The 23,194-nt window shown below is 40.5% G+C and overlaps 1 protein-coding gene across 1 annotated transcript in view; it reads right to left on the minus strand.

Moving 5' to 3' along the window:
- The window catches only part of APCDD1 (APC down-regulated 1), a 44,113-nt gene extending 21,708 nt beyond the window's left edge, over nucleotides 1-22,405 (minus strand). Inside the window, exons 1-3 of the mRNA XM_081014225.1 lie at nucleotides 21,536-22,405; nucleotides 12,853-13,036; nucleotides 9,908-10,439 (exon numbers count right to left, since the gene is read on the minus strand). Of these exons, the coding sequence (XP_080870351.1) occupies nucleotides 9,908-10,439; nucleotides 12,853-13,036; nucleotides 21,536-21,593 (774 nt within the window). The 5' untranslated portion in view covers nucleotides 21,594-22,405. The remainder of the gene's footprint in view (nucleotides 1-9,907; nucleotides 10,440-12,852; nucleotides 13,037-21,535) is intronic.
- Nucleotides 22,406-23,194: the final 789 nt, after the last annotated feature.

Raw genomic sequence — 23,194 nt, forward strand, 5'->3', positions numbered from 1 at the left:
TTAATCCAATCCTCTAGAGGGAGCTTAAAATGTCTTTCAGAGTCTAATTTAATGTCCAAGAACCTTCAGATACAAATGTTTAGCAGAGTTTATAAATGGTCACTTTGTTACAGACAGTGCTTATTTGTCTCCAAAAAGAATATTTCAAATTTAAAAGGTCTCAATACCCTCAGATTGTTGCAAGTTCCAATATACAGTATCCAAATCTGCAGTACTGACAGCTCAATCTCTTAATGCTCAGGCAGCTCCTGACTCTGGGTTTCACCTTCTAATTTGTAATCCAATAAAAGGAGGAAAGTCAAGTGCAAGTAATAATTCCAAATCTTTAGCTTAAAGTCTTTACTTTAAATTGCAAGTTCAGTAGATGCTTAGATCTGTAAAGTTTAGAATCTCTTTCTTTCAGCCTCCACTCCTCCAGCTGATTGCTTTTTTCAAGTTCAATGGCTGCGGAAGACGGACTTCCTGTTTCCACGTCTCTCCGCTTTCAGCCAAGTTCAAGCCAATTAAAATTTTTCCTTTAAAGTCTCTAATTTCAAGTGATTCAGTCTTTTACTCACGAATAAGTTGCTTTTCATCCGAATCCGTAATTTGACAGGAAAAGGGATCAGCGCTCACCGGCAGCAGCAGCGCGGCTTCGCTCCACAGACTGTGAAGCAGCTCTCAGCGCCGCAACCCCCCTCCACGCTCCGGAGCCCCTTACGGGGTTCCTTTCGCGCTTGGAGGGTCGCTCAAGGCGCCCACCGAGCCTCAAGACCCCAGGCTCTTGCTGCCTGGGGTTTTCCGAAGTGGGTCTCCGCTTCGCCGTAGCGGACGACCCGTTGTCTGCGGAGCCTCCTCTCCCGTTCAGAAGAGGACCGCCATTGCCGTTCGCGCCGCCCCCGGAAGTCTATTTGGTTTTGTTCTATGTCTTTAGTTGTATAATATTGTTATAGTTGTAGTTTTTACAACACAGTTGTAGAAATGTTTTCAAGGGTTCTGTGTTTTCAATTATATTTGTGGTTTGATAGTTAGGGGGAAAGGAGGGATGTAATGTTTATGACCAATCCATTCCTTGATCAAGACCAGGATTTCAGAATGCTCTGAGCTAAGCATGAGATAGTCCACCTTAGGAAATGGGGCAAAGGGAATTCTGGAAGGAAGAACACTGGTCTGCATAACTGTAAGCAAGGAACTATAAAATAAACATGCCCTATCTAATTAGCATTGTCTGAGTCCAGATTCTTATTTCTAAGAGCCCCAGGCCCCTGAACACACATTTGCATCCCTGAGTATTTTGTGGGGGGGGGGAGGCATAATAAGACAGACACAGAGTGAGAGAAACTGGGGAGGTGTTATGTGAAATTGTGTACTGTTCCTCTATTTCTCTCTGGTCACTGTATAGAAACTGAAAACGCCAGTTTCAGGAAATAGCATTAACATCAAAGATAGCTGCAATCCTCTCCGACTCTGATAAAGCCTGTCTCCTTCTCATGTTCTGAATGACTGCTTTGTGCAGTTGAAAGACTTTCATAAATGATCCAAACCTTGTACTTGGTCTTTAGATATTTTGTTTAAGGCGCAGATCTAAATGCTATAAAAGTGCTAATTGTCCCTGGATTGCCTGCCATTGCCTTCTAGGTCTTCTCTGAAATACTTGTGTCAACTGGACTTTCTTAAATGCTTTGTTTCCTGCTCATCTGTACCTCAAGTCTACAATTTTTTGCACTCTATGAAATATATTTTTTAATGTGGTGCATTTGCTATCATTTGATTTTAATTTATTTTCCAATGGCTGAAGTCAGCTGTTAAGTTACAGGAACGAGACATTCATTTTCTGGATGTTCTGACATATTTTAAGAAAGCAACTTGACACCCCATAGAAAATACATGTGGATTGAGCCTGGATGTGGCAAGTTGCAAAATTGGAGCATTATTTCAAAAATAAATAAAATCACACTAAAATAATCTGAGAACATCCACTGGCAGTGGCTTTGAATGTGTGTGTGGGATATAACACACATTCCTGTGGATAGAGGATTCATCAATTGTTTCTGGTGCTATCTGTGGCATCTTATTTATCTAGACTGAATGCTTCCCGTTTTATTCTCTGAAATCAGTTCTTAAGAGGCTGTTCTCCCTCACCTCTCTCTTAAGCCATTTATCTTGTCTTGAATAGTTCAAGCAGGTTCTCTCTTCTTTAATCTTTTATTTTTAATCTTCTATTTCCATATTTGCCTTCCTTCCTTGGATCAAATTATCATTCTGATTTGTCAAACTGTGTAGGACACAAGGTATTTGAACATAAAGAATGAGCTGATGTTATAACCCAGAAATGATCTAGAATTTATGTTTCAATCTCAGACTATTTCACACTTCCTGGTCTTCACTAGCTTCCATATCAGCTCTGCTTGAAATTCCTGGCCCAGACTGCAGACATTTCCAAGATCCTGGCACTGAATTTCTGTTAAGCACAAGTGCCAGGTACCAAAAAAGAAAGGGAAATATTTCTATTTAGTGTCTGCATATATGCATCAATATAGTACTTGCCATTTTTATTCATGAGTACATTTTACAAGTTTAAGGGAGTTGTTTTTTTAAAGTTCAGGCCAGTATTTAAAAAACATATTCTAATTCGCCTGTAAAAAGAATACATTCTCATAGTTGCAGCAAACATTTCTGAGAAAGGTTTATATTTATTTATTTATTTATTTATTACCCATCCACCCCAAACTTTTCCCCTGACAGGGACTCAAGGCTGCTTAGAGATATTAAAAAACACATAAAAAACAGCTAAAAACAGGGAGGGGATTAAAAACAATTAAAAATTGATAAATTAAAACTATATACATAAAGTATATTAAAACCATACAAATAATTACAATAAAAACAGCATGGCACCAGCCCTTTCATTTAAAGCAGCCAGTTCCCAAAAGCCTGCTGGAGCCATAATGTCTCCACCTGCTGGCAGGAGGACCACAATGAGGAAGCCAGCCTAACTTCTCTAGGGAGGCAATTCCAAAGTCTGGGAGCAACTACTGATAAGGATAACAACTGCATCCTACCTACTCCTATGCTTCTGAAAGGCCTTATTTAACTGATCACTTTTCCAAGTCAACCATTTAACTTGCTTTGAATTATTCTAAATGATCAGAAACAGAAGAAGCAATCAAGACTCCAGCCTTGCAGAACTTGGCTGGGTCATTGCTGCTTCTGCAGCTCCTGCCACACATGCAGGGTGCAAAGTGAGGCGCAGACAGGCTGCTGCTGCAGCAACAGCCTGGATCTGGAATGATTGGGCCTGAAGCCATCATATTCCAGGGCTTTTCACTGACTGACAACAGTAAGGATCCATTTCTTTCCCTATCATTTGATGGGTGGAATTAGAGGGCTGATGTCACTGCAGGAGGTAGCTGGCCACAAGCTGCAACGTGTGTGTTACAGAAGGGGAGAATTCAACACAGCAGCTCCATCTGTCATAATGTGTAATTCTACTTTCTTTTGTCATTTATATCTGGATAAATTGATTTTGAAAACACTATTTCAGTATGCAAAAGCAGAGTTCTCTCTCTCTCTCTCTCTCTCTCTCTCTCTCTCTCACACACACACACACACACACACAGAGTGATCCAAAAATGGTAAGACATAGCTGTTTCTCATACATCTAGGAGTTTCCTGGTCAACACGGTCAAGTTTGTAATATCTACTCTGAATTATATTTGTCTAAATCAGTCTCCTTGATCCCTAAAAGTATGTGCCAGCTGTGAGTCACTGAATATTGTGCAGCATTCCCCAGTGTGTGTAAAATAATGCTTTGTAATTGTAGCCTTGGCTATTGGAAATCTAGAAAAAGAGACCACACGCAGAACCTCTTCACAATTAAATTGTGTTAAGAGTGCATATTCTTAATAACTGTCCTGTTAATGAATCACAAATAACAAAGTGTCCTGTTATTGAATCACTCCAGGATCTATCTAATTTACCGTTATTTGTGTGAATTCCAACAAAGAATGCAAATTGAAGCAAATAAGATATATGATTTGGTAAAGGCATAATTTGTTTGTTAATTGCTGTAGATTGTCATATTAAATAGCTTAACATATTCATAAATATTAATAAAATATATTGGTTCTGGTGGCAGAAGAGCAGAACATGATGAATGTGTCCTCAAATCAATTGATTATATAAACATACCACTATTTTTTGGCTCATTTTGTTTTTGTGTTTCTTTAACAGCTAGAATTGGCCTGGATCTCCCTAGAGACTTCTGAAGGGGCCTGACTGCAACAACCAGAAGGCACTGCCAACTGATCTGTTTGTGGGGTGTTTCCACCCACCCCTGGCATGCCCAAAGTAAATAAATTATCTAGGCTGCAACTGCACGTGGCCTATACTGCATACTCATTTACCCTACCATACTCATATCTTTTCTTCACAAAACCACCTGATATTTGGAAATACAGTGGTACCTCAGGTTAAGAACTTAATTACCACTGTAAATGTTTTGCATGAGAGCGTGTGGCGCTGTGGGTTAAAACACAGAGCCTAGGACTTGCCAATCATAAGGTCAGCGGTTTGAATCCCTGTGACTGGTTGAGCTCCCGTTGCTCGGTCCCTGCTCCTGCCAACATAGCAGTTCGAAAGCACTTCAAAGTGCAAGTAGATAAATAGGTACCACTCAGGCAGGAAGGTAAACGGCGTTTCCGTGCGCTGCTCTGGTTTGCCAGAAGCGGCTTAGTCATGCTGACCACATGACCCGGAAGCTGTACACCAGCTCCCTCGGCCAGTAAAGCGAGATGAGCACTGCAACCCCAGAGTCGGCCACAACTGGACCTAATGGTCAGGGAAGGGTCCCTTTACCTTTACTCATTTCTTTTCTTCACAAAACCACCTGATACTTGGAAATAAATGTTTTGCATGAGAGCAATCAAAATGCTGCACTGAACAGCTGCTATTACCCCACTAGGAAGTGCTGCTTTAACTAATGCAGCTACACTATTTAATAACAGTAATAATAATAATTTATACCCCACCCATCTGGCTGGGTTTCCCCTGCCACACATGCATTTGGGATCATATTGTTGAAGGGTATGAAGTTTATATGAATTTATGAATAAAGACAGTCTTTATATTTAATTGTGAATAAATGCTATTTACTTAAGGACCACAAAGAAGACATTTTAGCAGGGAAAGTGTGCTATATTCTGTGTGCTTGAACAAACTTTTGAGTCTTTGGAAACGTGCTCAAATTAGCAGCTTGGCTTAGATCTGTCTGGTTTTCACTTTGGGTCTTTGATTTATCATCCTGCCGCTAAACTGCTGTAAAGAATTTGGAATAAGATCAATTCTGTTCAGCTTTAGCATTCCTAACATATCCAGGAATCATTTGCTTTTAATTACCACTCAGTTCAACCATATTAGTAGTATAAATGTGGCTTCCACATCCAATTCTGCAGCTTTATCAACTTAAAAATCTTCAAGGTTCTCTTATTTTTCATAGATGCCTTAATTATTTTAGCTGTGTTTTTATATTTTAAAATAATAATAAAGAGGAAATGAAACAAGCCTTGCCAGACAGATTCTGTACAATACACCTGATTCACTTCAGAGGTGATTTCCTCACCCAGCACACTATGTGACCATAAAAGCCTTAAAAAAAACAAGTTGATTTAATGTTTCTGTTTATGCACGGTGTCCAGTTTCCAGAAGAGTCTGAGACTAGTGGTTTTGAACTCAATTAAGCATTTAAGCTCATTTTCAGCTGAGTCCCCGTGGACTGACAATTAGAAAAGGAAAGAAGTTCAAAGGAGAAAGGTTATAACCTCATAGCTCTATATTTTGTGTGGTCTCAAAATGCATCCTATGCTTTCATCCTTCATATATTTAGGAAAGCCATTACGACCTATAGCTAAGTTACACAAGGGGTCAAACTGCACATGATGTTCAGATGTGTAAATGTTTCTTTGAGAGTTGTTGTTGCTTTACCCAACGCAGTTGTGAGAAGCTGTAAACTGATGTGGAAGTTTGCATTGGAGGACATCTCTTTCCATAGTAGATATTTTTCCTTTCCAAATTGTTCTGTGCAAGCTCTTTGACACCCAAGAGGGGAATATACAAATGCAAATATCTTCTCATCCATGGCACCCCCCCCCAAAAAAAACACTTGGGGGCAAATTATTATTATTACAACAATTTAAAAATAAATTACAGTAACATGACTAGGGCGGGTAATAAAAAGATGTCACAGGCAGCAAAGACCAATGTCTTCAGCATAAAAGAGAAACTATATAATGAAGGTGTCAGACACAGTTCTGTAGGGAGGAAATTCTGTAATTTAGGATCTGCCACAGAGAATGCCCTCTGCTGGATCACACCCACCCCCAAATTTCTGAGGGTGGCCCACACCCACTGATCTACACATCCAAAATGTTCTGTAGGGAATGAAGTAGTCTTTCAAATATTTAGAACATACATCATTAAACACTCTAAATACTAATGTATTTAGGCCCCAAAGCTAACTGGTGACTAATGCAGCTGTTTTAAACATGAGTTTAAACATGATATCGGTCCTAAACAGAACTCCAGCCAGTAATCTGGGTGCTACATAATGGACCAGCTGAAGCTTGAGAAAATTAGACTGCTGTGGAAGTGATATGCTCCCCACTTGGTTTTGGGTTAAATAAAGCTCCCCCCACAAAAAACCCACAGAGGAAACATGTAGTTTTGACCAAAAATATTATAGTCATGTATATTCATGTCTGCATTAAAATCAGTATCTGCATCGGGCCCCTACTGGAAACAGAATGCTTGTCAAGATGGACCTGGTCTGACCAGCCAGGAGGTTCTTCGGCTTCTAACTTGTTTCTCATGAAAACATAGCCATTGTGACTTTGAATAGAAGAATACAAAATGTAAAACAGTATTTAAAAGTATTCTGTTGAAAAATAGATTGCATTTCTCTTGCTGACATTCTTTCCTAACTGACAGAAGAAATCTATTTCACCACAGATATGTAAATATTTTGCATGTCCATTCAATGGTGCTTTATTAAGTAATTATGCGAAACTGGTTACAAGCACGGTCACTGCTGCAAAAAATAATTGAAAAATAAAGAATTCTTAAGCTAGAATTGACCCAAAACTTTTCTTCTGGAACTAATTGATGATAGCTAAAGTCTCAAATGTGGTTCCAATTGCTATAGGCATTCCTTTGAGATGCCATCAGAAAAGATGTGCAGGCAGCCCCACTGCAAAACTGCAGCACTCTGCTTCAATCCCTCGTTCTCTCTCTCCATTCCTCAGATTTACACATGATTTGCTAATGACTTGTTTCTCTCCTAATGCTCTAAACTATAACCCCTGCTCTTTTGTTGTGGCTATATCACCCCCATTCTATTTCCCAGCAATGCTTTCTTTGCCTACCTTCTCAGCAACATTTGCTTTCTTCAGTAGAATTCTCCACTCCCATCGTTCAGCCCGGACACTGAGGTCCAGCGCCAAGGGCCTTCTGGCAGTTCCCTCACTGCAACATTACAGGGAACAAAGCAGAGGGCCTTCTCGGTAGTGGTACCCACCCTGTGGAATGCCCTCCCATCAGATGTCAAGGAAATAAACAACTACTGTATCTGACTTTTAGAAGACACCTGAAGGCAACTCTGTTTAGGGAAGTTTTTAATGTTTGAAGTTTTATTGTGTTTTTTATATTCTGTTGGAAGCTACCCAGAGTGGCTGGCGAAACCCAGACAGATGGGCGGGGTATAAATAAATAAATAAATAAATAAATAAATAAATAAATGTTATTGTTATTAATCTTTTGTTCTGGCTTCAATTTTCAAGAGATATCATGGCACATATCAAAACTGTTACTTCTAGAGGTACAGAGGTACCTCAGGCAGCAAACAACAACAGGAAGACAAAAGGGAATGACTTATTTGAATTCAACTAGCAGAGAGGTGATGTATCTAAACCATGAAGTATGAAACGGTCATTTGCAAACTTGGACAGATAGAAATATTATCCAGAGTCTGTGTTCCTTGATTTTTATTCCCTCCAATCTTGATCAGGACATTGGAGGCTAGACCTTAGTGGCATGGTTCTCACTCCAGGACAACTATCATATCAGCAATTCCAAAGACAATTCTTATGTCCTTCTGTTATACCCAGTTTCATCTTTATGACAAAAGGAAGTTCCAGGTGCTAGTGTTAGGCTTATCTCAGTGTGAACCATTATGCACTCAATGGCTGCAACCTCAAAAACCATGAAAAAAAGAGCTACTGCTCACTAGTTCATTTTATTATCTGGACCCAACGCATTCCGGCTTCAGGCCCACCTTGGCACCAAAACACCTTTAGTTGCCCTGGTTTCTGACCTTTATTGGAAAACAGGGGAATGTGAACCCATTGCTTCTCCTTGATCGCTTGGAAGCTTCGAATACCACTGATACAGCTCTATGGGTTGGGAGTTGAACGGTATGGTGGTTCCACGCTTACCTGCAGGGTTATTCTGAGAGATATGCATTTGGGGGATTCCTACTCAGGCCCTTATCAATGTATCAGTGCTGCGGGGTCTCACAGGGTTCATGCTTTTTAATATATGAGGCTGATGGGTGAGGTCATTGGGGGAATTTGGGGCATGGTGTCATCACTATGCAGATGATTCCCAGGTCTATTTCTCCTTACCATCTGAATCAGGTAAAACTGCGCAGGTGTTTAACAGATGCCTGAAGGTTGTAATGGGGTGAATGAATCCCAACAAGATGGACATTCTGTTGGTGGGTGATTGCGTCCAGGAATTGTGTTCTAGATAGGGTTGCACTCTCTCTGAAGGAAAGGTATGTAGCATAGGGATACCGTTTTGTCATTTGAGGCTCAGGTAGCATGGAGTGCCTTTTTCCAGTTCCCCCTTGTTTGCAAGCTAGAACCATTCCCAGATTGCAATAAACTGGCTACAATAAGCCATGCCCTGGTAACCTCTTGATTAGATTATTGTAATGCATTCCAGGTGGGGCTATCCTTAAAGATGGTCCACAAGCTGCCAGAGTTCTGAATGAAGCAGTTTACTGGATTTTAAATGAACAGGTAAATAATACACTATGAATTTGGTAGCATAAAATATGAAGAATATAAATTAGTAAAAAACTTAGTGGATGTACACTGAATCTGCAAGTGCTCAAAAGCAATGAATTAGGTAAAGTTTTATTTGCTTCTTTTTATCAGGATTTTAATGAGCGTCTGTAGACCACACAACTGTGTTGTGACCTTAAGCTACTTTTACCTGACCTGCAGATATACAAGATTTCTAGTAAAACATAAAAGCAAAGCAAAATAGCCTCTGAGATGGTTGGCTGGTCGGCTGGAATAGTTTCCAGACATTCAAGAAAAATTGAATATATTCTATTATTATCAGGAACATTTCAAAGTGCATGGAAGCTTGGAAGGGCACAGGCTAAGGGAAAAGATGGGAACTTTATTACTTAAGAATCTGTTTGCCACAACAATACTTAGAAACATATTGAAGTGTTAACAACAAGAAACTATAGTTTGGTTAAAGGAGGAAGTACAGCTTAGAATGACAAAAGACGTAATACAGGGGTTGGGAAGCTCTGGCCCTTGAGCCCTAGGCAAGCTAATGTAGCCTGTTGGGCAGTTTTGCCATGCCCACCTGTCACTCACATGACATTGTATGATGTCAGGTGCAGGTCATGTAACGCTGCGGCTCTCAAAAAAAATTGGGATGCAAGTCATAAAGAAGCAGCAGTAATAAGGATGTGAGAGGGCACTGGGCAAAAGCTGTGGAGGAAATAAGACTCATGCTTGTGGCATATGAAGATCTTTGCATGAGAGTTTTTGGCTTAGGTATTTGGGGCATTTCCTGCAATAAAGGGATACTCTTTGCAAGTGCCTTGGAACTGAAAACCGAAATGTTCACATACCTTAGCATTTTGAAGAGGGGGCTGGTAACTAGATGGGCGATAATACATCCTCTGAGCAGGATCAGTGTGTATGTCTCCAAGAAATAGCTCCTCGACCAAGTGATCTAAATTATGGTGAAGGTACTGTTTCTCGACACGGATTAGTTGAAGCTCATGCATAGCAAAATTCAGTGCTCTGGTGCATTCGTAGCCATTCTCTTCTCTCCACAAATCGTAGCTCACATTCTGCTCCCAGGCTTTATCTTCTGGTACAAATCCAGGGCATGTGCGGTTCACCAACTGACTTAGTCTCTCAGCCACTGCCTCACTATGGCAGATTATCTGTATGTTGTGCAGCTGGTAATCTGCTTCAGTCCCTCCTCGAATGATCCAGGATGCTTGTCGAAGGCGAATTTTGCCACGGATAACTAAGGTATAGATTGGGTTTGTGCATCGGTTACCTCTGTAGTAAAATTGATAGGCCTTGAATGTATTATTGTGGTAGAATCTGTAGGATCTAGTGATGAATTCTGGGCCCGACCTTACTTCACAACTGTAACCAAATTGCAAATAAAAGCATAAGCTTAGTGAAGTGTGAAATGAAGTATATAAAGTAGTCACTGAGAAGATGACAGCACTAATAACACATTTAATTAACACCACAATATTCGCAATAGTGAACCAAAATAGTAATTTTTCTCATCTTCCTTTATTTAACATTAAGTTTCTGGTTTCATTTTTTAAAGACGTTTTAAAAGGTATATTAGTTCTATGCTGCATTTGATGTTTTTATTTTCATTTTATTGCTGACTTCCTCTTTTCTCCACATTTAGTGTACCAAGTACTCAGAATTGTAAAGGTAAAGTGACCCCTGACCATTAGGTCCAGCCGTGACCGACTCTGGGGTTGCGGCGCTCATCTCGCTTTACTGGCCGAGGGAGCCAGCATACAGCTTCCGGGTCATGTGGCTAGCATGACTAAGCCGCTTATGGCGAACCAGAGCAGCGCACGGAAATGCTGTTTACCTTCCCGCTGGAGCAGTACCTATTTATCTACATGCACTTTGACGTGCTTTCGAACTGCTAGGTTGGCAGGAACAGGGACCGAGCAACGGGAGCTCACCCTGTCGCGGGGATTTGTACTGCCGACCTTCTGATCCGCAAGTCCTAGGCTCTGTGGTTTAACCCACAGTGCCCCCTGAATCCCTACTTAGAATTGTAGGCAACTCTATTCCAAGTGCTGTCAAGGAAGACAAAGATTTCCCCCTACAATATCATTATCTGTTCACTTTTGTCACCAGGTAGGCAGTGGTGGATCAAATGCTACTGCTGGCAGTGGCCAGAGTAAGGCCCTGAAATAGAGCATTATGGGTGTGAGGCAGTGAAGGTTTAGCCATTGAGCTGCTGAGCCCCAGGCTGTTCCAGGCCCCCCACATGCACCAGCCTGGAGCTGGCACAACAGAAAATAATGGAACCAGTCTCCCCCCCCCCCCCGGCATGAGCTGGCAGTGCTTCAGATATGACAGCTGTTTTGATACTCCTGGCCAGGGTTTAGAATTGCTTTGCCTATCATGCTTAGAGTAGACCCATTGAAATCAATGGAACTTAAGGTGACTTCAGTGACTCTACCCTAAGCGTGAACATGTCTGGATCCAACTTAACGTCTTTTTTTCCTTCTTCAGTTTTTCTTAAATATGTATATCTAACATGAATAAGCTTCTGTCAAAGCCTCTAGACCTGAAGATAAATATTCTCATAAGCTCAATAGCTTTTCAATGAGCCCCTTCCTGTTTTATTTCTGTGTGACAATGTGGTTATGTTTCTTAAGAGATAGGCAACACTTTTAATATATTTCTACTTCCATGGTGATAAAATCAACAAGGAAAAGGAATGACCACACCTGCCTGGCTTCAGGCAATCAAAGTAATAAACATGCTTTAATGTGTTTATAAAATAAACCCAAACTAGAACATCTGAAATATTTGTGTAAGGCTTATAGTTGAGAAAAAAAAGGTTTTTAAGCTGAGCTCTTCCTAGTCTGCTTGCTTTCTGCAAGTACAACAGATCCCTCCTAAGTGATGGGAGCCCAACATCTTCTCCCTGACTTTCCAGGGATATCTGTGGTGGATTTGAGTGAGGATTACTGCTTACTCAGACACTATTTTTATTAACTTCAGTGATGGCTTTGCCTGAATAAGGACTGCAGGACTGGGCTTGAAGGGAATCTTATATCCCAAGGAGCCTTCCTAAGAAAATAATTGCGAGTACACAGCTGTATATTTGCAAGCTGAGACTACAAAATAAATACCTCTGCCTAACTGAATGTTTGTGATCTCAGATAAGCACTTGTGCATGCTTGGGCTTGACAGCTAAAGCTTCATAATTTCATTTTGTTAATGAACTTTGTTTTATACACATGTCACATGATACAGCAATAAAGGCAAGGATTTATTCACTCGCCCTTGCAAGCGGTCTGAATAAGCAGATGACATATGAACATCCTATGAATAGGCTGGCAATTTTCAACAACACTGTGGTTTCCAAAGTAAGGAAGACTGAAACGCCTTACTGTTTAAAATACGGACAATAGCCACAAAATTCTGAAGGCTCACTTTTGTGGCCAGAAAAGCTTCTGTGTCCATAGGATAAGTTTTCAGCTTTCCTCTCAATAGCAGACACACCCCCCCGCCCCCCGCTACAATGTAAACTGCTTTAGAAGCATTTTTTAGTTTAGGGAGGCTGCTATATTGAAAGAGAAAGAAAAGACAAAAGCTCACTGTGTACATTAAACTAGCTGTGAGTTTAAGTGGATTATAGCCTACCAAAATACACAGTAACAAAGCTGTACAGTATGGTGTCCTACTTTTCTATGTATCTAAAGTACTTGCCTCCTGACATTAATGTCTACCAAAGCATTTTAGCATGTTTTCTATATAGTATCATCATCATGTTTGTCGGCAGTCTTACCCGGTGGAGACCCAGTGTCCCTCGATAGTAGGAGGCATTTGCACAGTAATTCGGGCTCCATTATGAAGATGTTTCAGCATGTGAGGACACTGTGACTCCTTGAAAGTTCTCCACGCGCTCTTCTCTAATGATCGAGGGTGTGACCTGCTGTCTGGATGAAGAAGTGCAGAACCTTCTCCCAGCCCTGTGAGAAATCAGAGGTGGCATATGAAATAAATTCTGGTGAATTGGGAGAACTAAAACTGTTTGCATATAATGACTATAATAAATAGCTTTGCTCGCTAGTAATCTTCAGATGTGAAAGACTCCTTTCATGAATGGGCTTTGTACATTTGATGTATTTAGGGTAGAGTCCCACATTATGTTCCTGTGCATAAGCACTCAAGTAGGAGGATCAGTGTATTTTATTATATAAAAATGGGCATGGAAATTGAAAGCATGTAGAATAGCTTCCTCCTCACAGTGGAATATATACAACCATATATCTAAGAGACAACTTCATGCAAGGGAAAATGCTTTATTTGTTGCCACAGATACTTACTTTATTTTTTTAACAGTTGTATTCTTAAAAAACAACAACAACAAACACACTCTAGGATTATCAATAACAGCATTCTGTTTATCATTTCAGAAGGCGTCAAACTCCCCCCACCCTTCCTCTTCAAACTTCTTTACTAAACAAAGTCCCCAGCTGACCTCAATTGGCCATTAATTTACTGAAACAGCCAGGTCCTACATCTTTCTATACCGTTTCTTTAGTTTCAGAATTTGTTTCATGTTCCAATAGTTAACATGGCCCCATAGGTTTGCATGTCATGAGCTGCTATTCTGGTGCCCCATAGTCCTGCTAAGTCTATTAAATGAGGATTGAGGTAACATCAACCAGCCGTGCACATGTGTATGTGCGCATGTACACAATGCTCACTTTAGAAAATAAATAAATTTGGAAAATATACACATACTTGGACACATGTAGTGCATTTCTAAGTAAGTTTACTCAGAAGTATGTCCCACTAAGCTTAACGATGCTTACAACAAAATTTATTTAGGATTCTACTCTTAATTGTGCAGTAGAAAAGCTATTTACCATAATCATAACTTGTATATTTGGACAAATTGTACAATATGTTGACTGCTATGTGGAATGGAAAGATATGTTAAAAAGTGAAAATATTGAATCCCATCAGTTCTTGAAACTTTCCTTAGATGCTGTATGCATGTAGCAGTCATGCAGAAACATAATTCTTGGCATGCACCAGTTCCTTTAGTCTGATGTTGCGCCGGACAACTAGTTTGCCACTGTGCTTCAGTGAATAAAGATTAGGATTGAGACTTGGATTCCAATGCCAGCTCAGTCACCAATGTACTGTAATGATTAAAACAACTTCCAGATCTGAACTGTCATTTTAAAGCTGCAGATCTGCCATCTTACAATTGTTGGAAATCTAATTTAATATGCCAGATTTAATGTATACATATGATTTTTAAAACATGAAAGAATCAGACAAAGACATGGTATTTGCATATAGGTGAATTTCTGCATTAAATATACTGAGGCTGGAATCCTGAATGCACCCACTAGTGAATAAGTCTCACTGAACACACTGGTCATGTTCAGCCACTGCACTAAACCGTAGCTTAGCATAACATCAGTGAGCCATGGGTTCATGTGATTCTTTCCTCTCCTGCACCACCAGGGAACCATATGCTGTTTTGTCCAAATTAGCATTAATAAACATTAACTACGATTTGTTCAAAACAATGTTAATGTTAACCAGCTTATCAGTTCAAAGCCAGGAGCAAATACTTCCTTACTTCTCCTTCCAGCTGTGTCAGAGAAGGATTGCAGAGAGCACATGAGCACAATGATTCCTGTGGCTTGTTTACATCACACTAAACTATAACATCTGCACTGGGCTCTAGACTTTACTTCTGAGTAACCATGCATAGGATGCCTCTGTAAGGCTGTTAGTTAATATTTACACCAGGGTGAATTAAGACTTGCTCCATTTGGTACAATGGCTCAATAAACTGAGTTCTTGTGAAACCTGTAAACATTAACTCTGTTATTACAATATAAATACAATTCATTTTGTGTAGCAAATGTTTCAAGTGAAACTTATCAGCTTTTGAAAGTTTCCAGCAAATAAAACACAATTTATTTAAAGGAGAAACCTTTGTTTATCTAATCAATTCCCCTAAACAAATATATAGCTATATATTGATGTGGGAAACAGCTAGATAAGCTCACCACTACCGATCCTAATACACTGCAAAAAAGAAAAAAAGAAAAAAAAAAGATTACATTGGAGATTATTATTTCTCACGGCCAAGCAGATGTTTCTGTTAGTAGCTCTGCTTTAGTCACTCTGGACATCAAAAGGATTAAAGTCTTGAAAAATCGCCAAATTCATTAAGCAGGAAAGTCTAGGCCTCAGCAGAATACTGGCAGCACTGTAAAAGGTAATGATTATATATGTTTGTACAACCAGTGTCTATAGATCACATTGGGGTGCTGTAGCACACTGCTGCAAACTCAGTGTGACAGAGAAGATAATTAAGCTTGGGGCACAGTTTGCCATTTCCCCTAACAATGGGGTCTCCAGGAATCAGATGGCAGGATTTGTCCCTTTAACTGTGTCTCTGACTTTTCTGTGTCTTTCAGCAGGAGCCATTCACTTTTATGAAAGAAAGATGGCTCCCATTCAAGTCTGCACTTCAGGTTCTTGATGGTGGACTGGCAGCCAGGCACACAGCATGTACTTCATTGTTGGCAAAGATCAGGTACAAATGCACATCCAGATGTGTGCTTTTTGCATGTGATTCCCCAAAGGTGCTGTAAATCACTGATTCTTTTTATACTGGTGAGAACATACCCATTATTTGAAGCACTGCAAGCAATTTTTATTACCCACGAATCCATTGCCAATGATATGCAGCATCGCGATGTGCTCAACTTTGGATTTGACCCAAGCTGGTCAACAGCACTCAGTACTGCATACACACATGCAATATTAATGTGAGAATTATATTTAGATCTACCTAGGCTACAAAAGTAATTGACAGAATTTATGGGGGGAATTTAATCAACTTTATTTATTGGATTTCTTACCTGTCCTTAACCAAAAGGCCCCAGGGCAAGTTATAATAAAAACAATTTGCAATCAGAAGTAGATCCTAAAAATTCTTAGGCGTAAATATTTAATGGAGTAAAAATATCCTCCCAAGATTTAAACAGTGTGTATGGAAATGTTTTAAATAAATGTATGTATCAAAACTTTTTCAAGACCCACACTCCCAGCACTTAATTAATGAGAACATACATTCTGAAAGAGGGGGTTAAATTTGTTTAGTTAATAAGGAGGCAGGTTTATAATAACTCAAGTATCATATTGCCAAGGAGAAATTAGAATATTTCATAACAGATAAATGTAAAAAAGAAAATGAATTTTAACTCATCAAAGGGAATAGTTTTTGAGCCTGTAATTATGCCTTTTAATCTAATCTACCACAGATTTCCATTTTCAAAATTAACAGATGGAAAGAAAAAATATCAAACCATGGTTCAAGTGGGATCCCTAGTTTAATAAATGCATGTGATAAATGCAGAACAGTATTGGTCCAAGTACTAATTCTTAATATTGGCTACATTTTTCACCTACTAGGGAAAGGAGTGGAGCCCTGTTGCTAATTAAATCACATAGAGAACTTTTTGTGATAGAGCAACCTATAAATGCTGTAAACTAAATATTAAAAAAATCATATTGTAAAACAGGAACACTATCACACAAACACATTCCAAGAAATTATAAGGGGTAATATATTTTTTATGTACAAATTTTCTACATTATGTATTTGAAAAGCTCAATATGGCTGCAACAAGTACTACCTTGAAGAATTAAACCGAAGGTAAGCAAATGTGAATTTACTGAACAACAACAACAAAAATATAAATACTGCAAGGCTGGTATGTCTCTTCAAATAATTTGTGATATCTGAGGTGGAAAAATAACATTTTAAAACTGAATTAGCTAAATTGTTTTGAATCCACCTTTACTGCCCATCTTGTTAATCAGAGTTGCTGGAGCAGAATGATTTTAGCATTTGACATCTGAAACATTTGTGGCTTTTTGTATAAGCAGAGCAAACCACGATAATGGACAAGTTCCAGCTGCAAACCTCTTTTGACATTCAACAGGTTTTATTTTGATTAATGAACACAAGGAGGATTTTTTAAAAAGGCTATTCCTGTGTTGTTGAGATACATTTATGAAGCAATATTAGCATGGATCTGAATCTTGAATTGCATTTTACTTTTATATTTCCATTTGATAAGCAACCAAACTTGACTTCAAAAAGGTGTGTTAGAATTTTATTGCCTATTTATGTAAACACATTTAATATACCTCTGGAGTGCCAGATGCTGTCCAGCTGGCTGAGATACAGCTATGTGATATTTTGGCAGCATTTCTTTTCAGTTATTGTTTGGCTAGCTGCTGATGAATGTTAAGGGGTGGTTAAGGGGTTAGTGTGGTTAAACTGAGTAAGAGTCAATACACAACAATGTGGCCCAAAAGGCCAATTCCATTTCAGCTTGTTTTAGCAGAAGCAATATATCAAATAGTGGAAAATAATATTAGCATTATGCATCAGTGATATATTAAATCTGTCTGGGACATTCTATTCAGTTTTTGAGCACTGGTTTTCATGGATGCTGATGAAATGTAAAGGGGTGGGAAACCTGTGGCCTTTCAGATGTTACTGGACATCAAATCCCACAAGCTCCAGCCAGCATGGTCAACAAACAGGTATGGTGGGATATGTGCTCCAGCAACACCTGGAGGGCTTCAGGTTCCCTACCCTGCCATCAATGATTCAGAAGAGAACAGAGGAAGAAATATACAAAATAAGTCATAAAAGGAAAGGGCAATGGGGTACATGCTTAGAACTGAGATAAGACTATCTAGATAGGTCTATCTAGGCCACTAACTTATTTTTAATAGCAGCCAGCTTAATGCTATCAAAAATCTCACATGCAGAGTAGAAGAGCAATAACTCTTCCTGGTGTTTTTGCTGGCAAGCAGCTGTTATTCAAAGATGAATTGCCTTTGGGCACAAACGTTCCATGTAGCAAGGTGGCTAACGCCCATTGATAGACCTGCCTTCCTTGAATTCATCTAATCGTCTTGAAAGCCATTTAAGCCAGTGGCCATCACTACATCCCATGGCAGTGAAGTCCAAAAGTTAATTTATACATCATTTGAAGTACTTTCTCTTCACTATCCTGAATAAATTTTACTGGGTAGCCACGAGTTCTAGAATTACACGGGAAAATTAAATAAGTTGTGCTTGTGCTTGTTTAATTTATAGCCCATCTATCCAACAAAGTCTGTAGTAGTCATAATGTCAAAACAACAACAACCCCAGTATAAAGTATTACACAAATCTGCACCACAATCATAATCGTTGCTGAATCCTACAGATTCTTATTCATGAACAAGTTCCTGAAAGGAACAGAACATTTTCATTAAGCATGTTTAGGAGTTAAGATGCACTGAAAAAAGCTACAAGTCCAAGTATTGCATCCAACTGTCTATCCATATGGTTTTCCACATCAGCTCTCCATCCCTGTGTTGTTAATCAGTGACTATGGCCTGAACAAGTTAATTTTCTCTCCTCTCCTTTTTCTTTTTAATGTTCCCATCTGATGACACTATACTGTGTGTGTGTGTGTGTGTGTGCATGCATGAACAAGGCTCCCCATTTCAACTTCTCTTGGCAGCGGCTTGTTTGATCTGACTATTGGCCTTGATTTGTTTCACATTTCAGCCAAAGTTTAAAACAGCTGGGTAATTCCAAGCAGATGAGCCTGAGAGTCTAACCCTATAATTATACCTTCTCTCCTTACTTAGCCTCTAACTTCAAACCTTCCGTTTTGACTTCTAGACGCCCAGATCACAGAATTTTAAAGTGCACCTTGGCGTCCATGCAGGTCTGTCTCAACCAGACATATTTATACAGTCTATATATTTTGTAGTTTGAGTTGAAGGGGAGGAATAAAAAACCCTTTGATGAGCAAGTCTTCTGTCTATAAAAGCAAAAGATACACAGAATGCTCATGATCTTTATTATTTACTATGTGGCATTTATGTACTTTGCGTTGTCCGAATAAATGGGAAGATGCGATTCCTGTGTTCCAAAAACTATAGCAATGACCATTTGGGATTTTAGATATCAATAGTGCATAAAATTAGGCATGTAACTTAGTAAGGTATCTAAATAATGCTTACTCTCCACAGCTGCCACTGATGATTGCTTAGCATGTTTGAAAATTCAGCAATGGAGTTCAGTGCTGGGGTCATATCTGCTTAAGTGTCACTTCATCTCCTACTGGATGGTTATACAGCAGTGAAGAGTAAGTATCCCAATAAACATTTTTGAAGTGTTCAAAGACCACTTAGAAGGAAATGCTACATACTTTATAGTAGCTCTGGACTAGGTATTATTAAAACTTGAATATTGTGTCTATGGAAGAACACGTTTTTCTAGGAAAGAGCATGGTTCCTACAAAAGGAAGTCTTGCCTCATCAGTGTTTTATAATTCATTGGATGTGGGGGCTGTCAACAAACATGGATCAGGGTAATCTGGAAGATATTATATAGTTGAGCTTTCAACAAAATCTTTACCAGAATCTCTTGAGTAAACTTAAAGTCCTGGGATAAGGGGGGGCTATCCTCTTACAGATCAGTAGCTGGCTGAAGAACAGAAAGCAGAGGGTAGCAATAAATGAGCAATTTTCAAAATGGAGGGAACTAAGAAGTCCCCCTATGCCAAATATCTATATTGGGGCTATTTCATTATGATCAGGGAGGAATATGCTTCAAGTTTTCTAAGTTTGCAAATGATGTCAAATTATTCAGATTGTGGAAATGCAAAAGCAGATTACCAAGGATTATTCAGAGAGCTCTCCACATATTGGATTAGGACAGCAAAATGGCAAACAGGTTTCAACAGAGTAAGTAAAGAGTGGTGCACACTTAACCTCAACCCAACTATATATACCCTTATATGATTTGAAACATTGTGATTATGCAAGATATGATGTGGTTGTGGTAGATAGTTCAATGAAAGCATTAACAAATTCCGCATTAGAGGAAAAAAGGCAGAATTATTAGGAAAGGACAGAAAGCAAGACTGCCAGTGTCATAATAACTTTATATAATTGTATGATGTTGTTTCATTTAGAATCTATTATACAATTCTAGTCTTGTATATGATAAAAAATATACAGATTTACGCAGAAGTGGGCCAGGTGCATAAAAGGGTAAGCAAATGATCAAGGGTGTTGAGAGACCTTCTGTATGAGGCGTTGGGGCTTTTTAGTTTAGATAATAAGGCAACTAAAAATGAGCTTAAAAGAGTTTTAAGATTATGGACACCGTGAGGAAAGCAGAAAAAGGTTTTTTCTTCTTCCTCTCACAATACTAGAACGCAGGGTCAGCTGATGAAATTAATTCACAGCAAATTCAGGACACACCAAGGAAAATACTTCCTCATAATAAACTTATGGAACTCATTCCCATAAGATGTGATGGTGACCAGTTGGCTTAGCCTGCTTTAAAAGAGAATGAAACAGATTAAGGGAGGGTATGTCTATAAATGACTAAGGGGACCTTACATGTTAAGAAATAACTCTTGAAAAGCGGTTGCTGAGCAGAGGTTATTGCTCTCTACCCTTCTTGTGGACTTTCCAGCTGACTACTGTTGGAAACAAGATGCTAGATGAGATGGTCCCTTGGTCTGAATCCGCTAGTGTCCGAGTAGTGTAACTGAAGTCAATGAAATAAAGAGTTTGGGCCTGTGGCCTGAAACTCTTTCCACGTGATCAAGCATGCAGAATCCAAGTTATGCTCTAAACATTTTGCCCATGGATACAATTAAGAAAACAGAGACAGAGGAAAAATCACGCCATATAGCCCCCAAATGGGACAAGCTAATAAAGATCAAATGTATCCTGTTCAAAGCTTTATAGGCAAAAACCTACTTTTTCACTACAGACGGCTTTTATATTGTGTCTTTCAGAACCATAAAAAAATCACCCAGCCGACCACAAGTAATATACAAGACATTTCTGCATGTGGAAGGGGCACTTTCTGACTCTAGAAAACACACCACACAATTTTTGCCTATTCCAACTAGTTAGCTTTTCTGGAGAACCGAGAGCTCTTGCTTCCAAGCACTGATGTTTGTGGCAACATTTATATCTAAAACTAAAACAGGTAAAATCCAGCTTTTCACTGCGGATAGCCCTTAGCCTAAAGTGACACGAGAAAGGGGAAACCATACATAAAGAATAATTATTATTATCCACAAGTGCAGCACTACCAACGTGTGAGGCTGCTCATTACTACGATAAAATATTCAAGTTGCCACTTCGAAGAAAGATCCGCCTAAATAACAATAACAACTAATAAATTTATTATTTATATCCCACCCATCTGACTGGGTTTCCCCCAGCCACTCTGGGCAGCTTCCAGCAAAATATAAAAACAAAATAAAACGTCAAAAACTTCCCAAGTTTTTAAAGTTGCCTAAGAGTTGCCTAAAAGCAATAAACATTTCTCGCAGATATAACGACAGTATAACAGAAACATTGCAAATGCGTTTATCTGCAGTACTCACCATGCAAGAGCAGGGCTAGGAACAGGTATCTCAGCAGGCTGCAGCAGAGACAGGACATTTCCAGCTCTCCAGCGGCTTCCCCCGTCCAAGCCTCTCACTTTTCCTTCCGCCTCTTTCTTCCTTTTATCCTCCGGCGCTTTCTTCCTCTCCCTCCACACTTTCTTCTCCGGGAAGCTTTGTGCCTCCCTTGCAATGCCAATAATCCCCCGCCCCCCGCCACACACGCACACAAAATCCTTGTGCGGGAAGAAGATGAAGGGGCGGGCTGGAGAGCCTCTTCTGGGCACCCACCTGGCGGAATCTCTCTTCGGGGCCAGCGGCACGAGCAGGAGGAGGAGGCAGCCAAGTCCCAGCTCCTCGCGCGGCGGCGGCGGCGGCTTCTGCCCGAGGCTGAACTCCACGCGCTCCCCCTCTTGCGCGGAGGGCTTTCAATAAAAGGCGGCGCGCCCCATGCCGGGCGCCCCGAAGGACTCTGGGCGCGCGCAGAGAGGCGTCTGGGGCTCCTCAGGCGCCTTCCCTGCCCTCTGCAACCTCTCTGGTCGTCCCTGTTTCACTGCCGGCTTCTCCTCCGCGGCTTTTTCTCCTCCTCACTGAGCTGCTGCTGCCGCTGCAGAAACTCCCCTTCATATTTCCCCTTCCAGCGGGCAGAGGAGGAGGAGGAGGAGGGGTCGGGGAGGGGCGCTGCTCGCCTCCGGATCCCGAAATCGGACACCCTCGACTTGAAAGGAGACTACAAAGAGCTGGGAGATATGCGGAGGGGGAGGATTGCGCCGTTCCCGCCCAGGGCGCGGTCCCCGCCTCTGCCCTTCCCCTCAGTCATGGGTACCAAGCGAGTCAGATGGCCCGGGCTGAGGGGGGAAATGTCGGGACTCATCAAAGAGCTTCGTTTATCAGGCGCCTCAGCAGAGGCGGCCCGGGCAGATCAAAGAGCGGGAAATCCCAAAGAGCGGCGGTTGTGTCAGTCGCTGTTGTCGGCTTCTTTTGGCAGGGAAGGAGCTGCTCCGAAGTGTGGAGAAGCCTGCCGTGCTCCACGCACATCAGTCCCTGGGTTCTAGAGATTTCCCACTCAGTCGGGTTGCACAGATGATTTGTGGTTTAAGGGGCTAGTCATTAAAAGGGCGGTGCATCCTTAAGGCCTCTTCACCCAAAGAAAACTCGTGCGTGTGTGCGCGCTCCCCTCATAATGATGCATGCAGTACCTACCACAGGTAACCACAACCAATTAAGGATTTATTTGCTTTTATTTGTATAATACAAGCAGTGTTTGTTCCTGTGTTGACTCTATAAGACACCAGCTATCCTCACCTGCTACGTTGGATACACTTCAGAATACAAACTGTTGGTTTTTTCTGAAAATCTGTTTCTGGCAGCAAGGTCCGGCCTGCTCATTAGGCAAGGACAGGGCAGCCCATGGGTGAGTAGAGGTTAAAAAGAAAGTGACGGACCCCTGGATGGTTAAGTTCAGTCAAAGGTGACTATGGGGTTGCTGAGCTCATCTTACTTCAGGCCAAGGGAGCCAGCGTTTGTCCACAGGCAGCTTTCTGGGTCATGTGGCCAGCATGACTAAACTGCTTCTGGCACAACTGAACACCGTGACAGAAGCCAGAGCGCATGGAAACACTGTTTACCTTCCAGCCGCAGTGGTAACTATTTATCTGC

Source organism: Podarcis pityusensis (genome assembly GCF_964106645.2).
Source record: "Podarcis pityusensis genome assembly, chromosome: 7".
NCBI lineage: Eukaryota > Metazoa > Chordata > Lepidosauria > Squamata > Lacertidae > Podarcis > Podarcis pityusensis.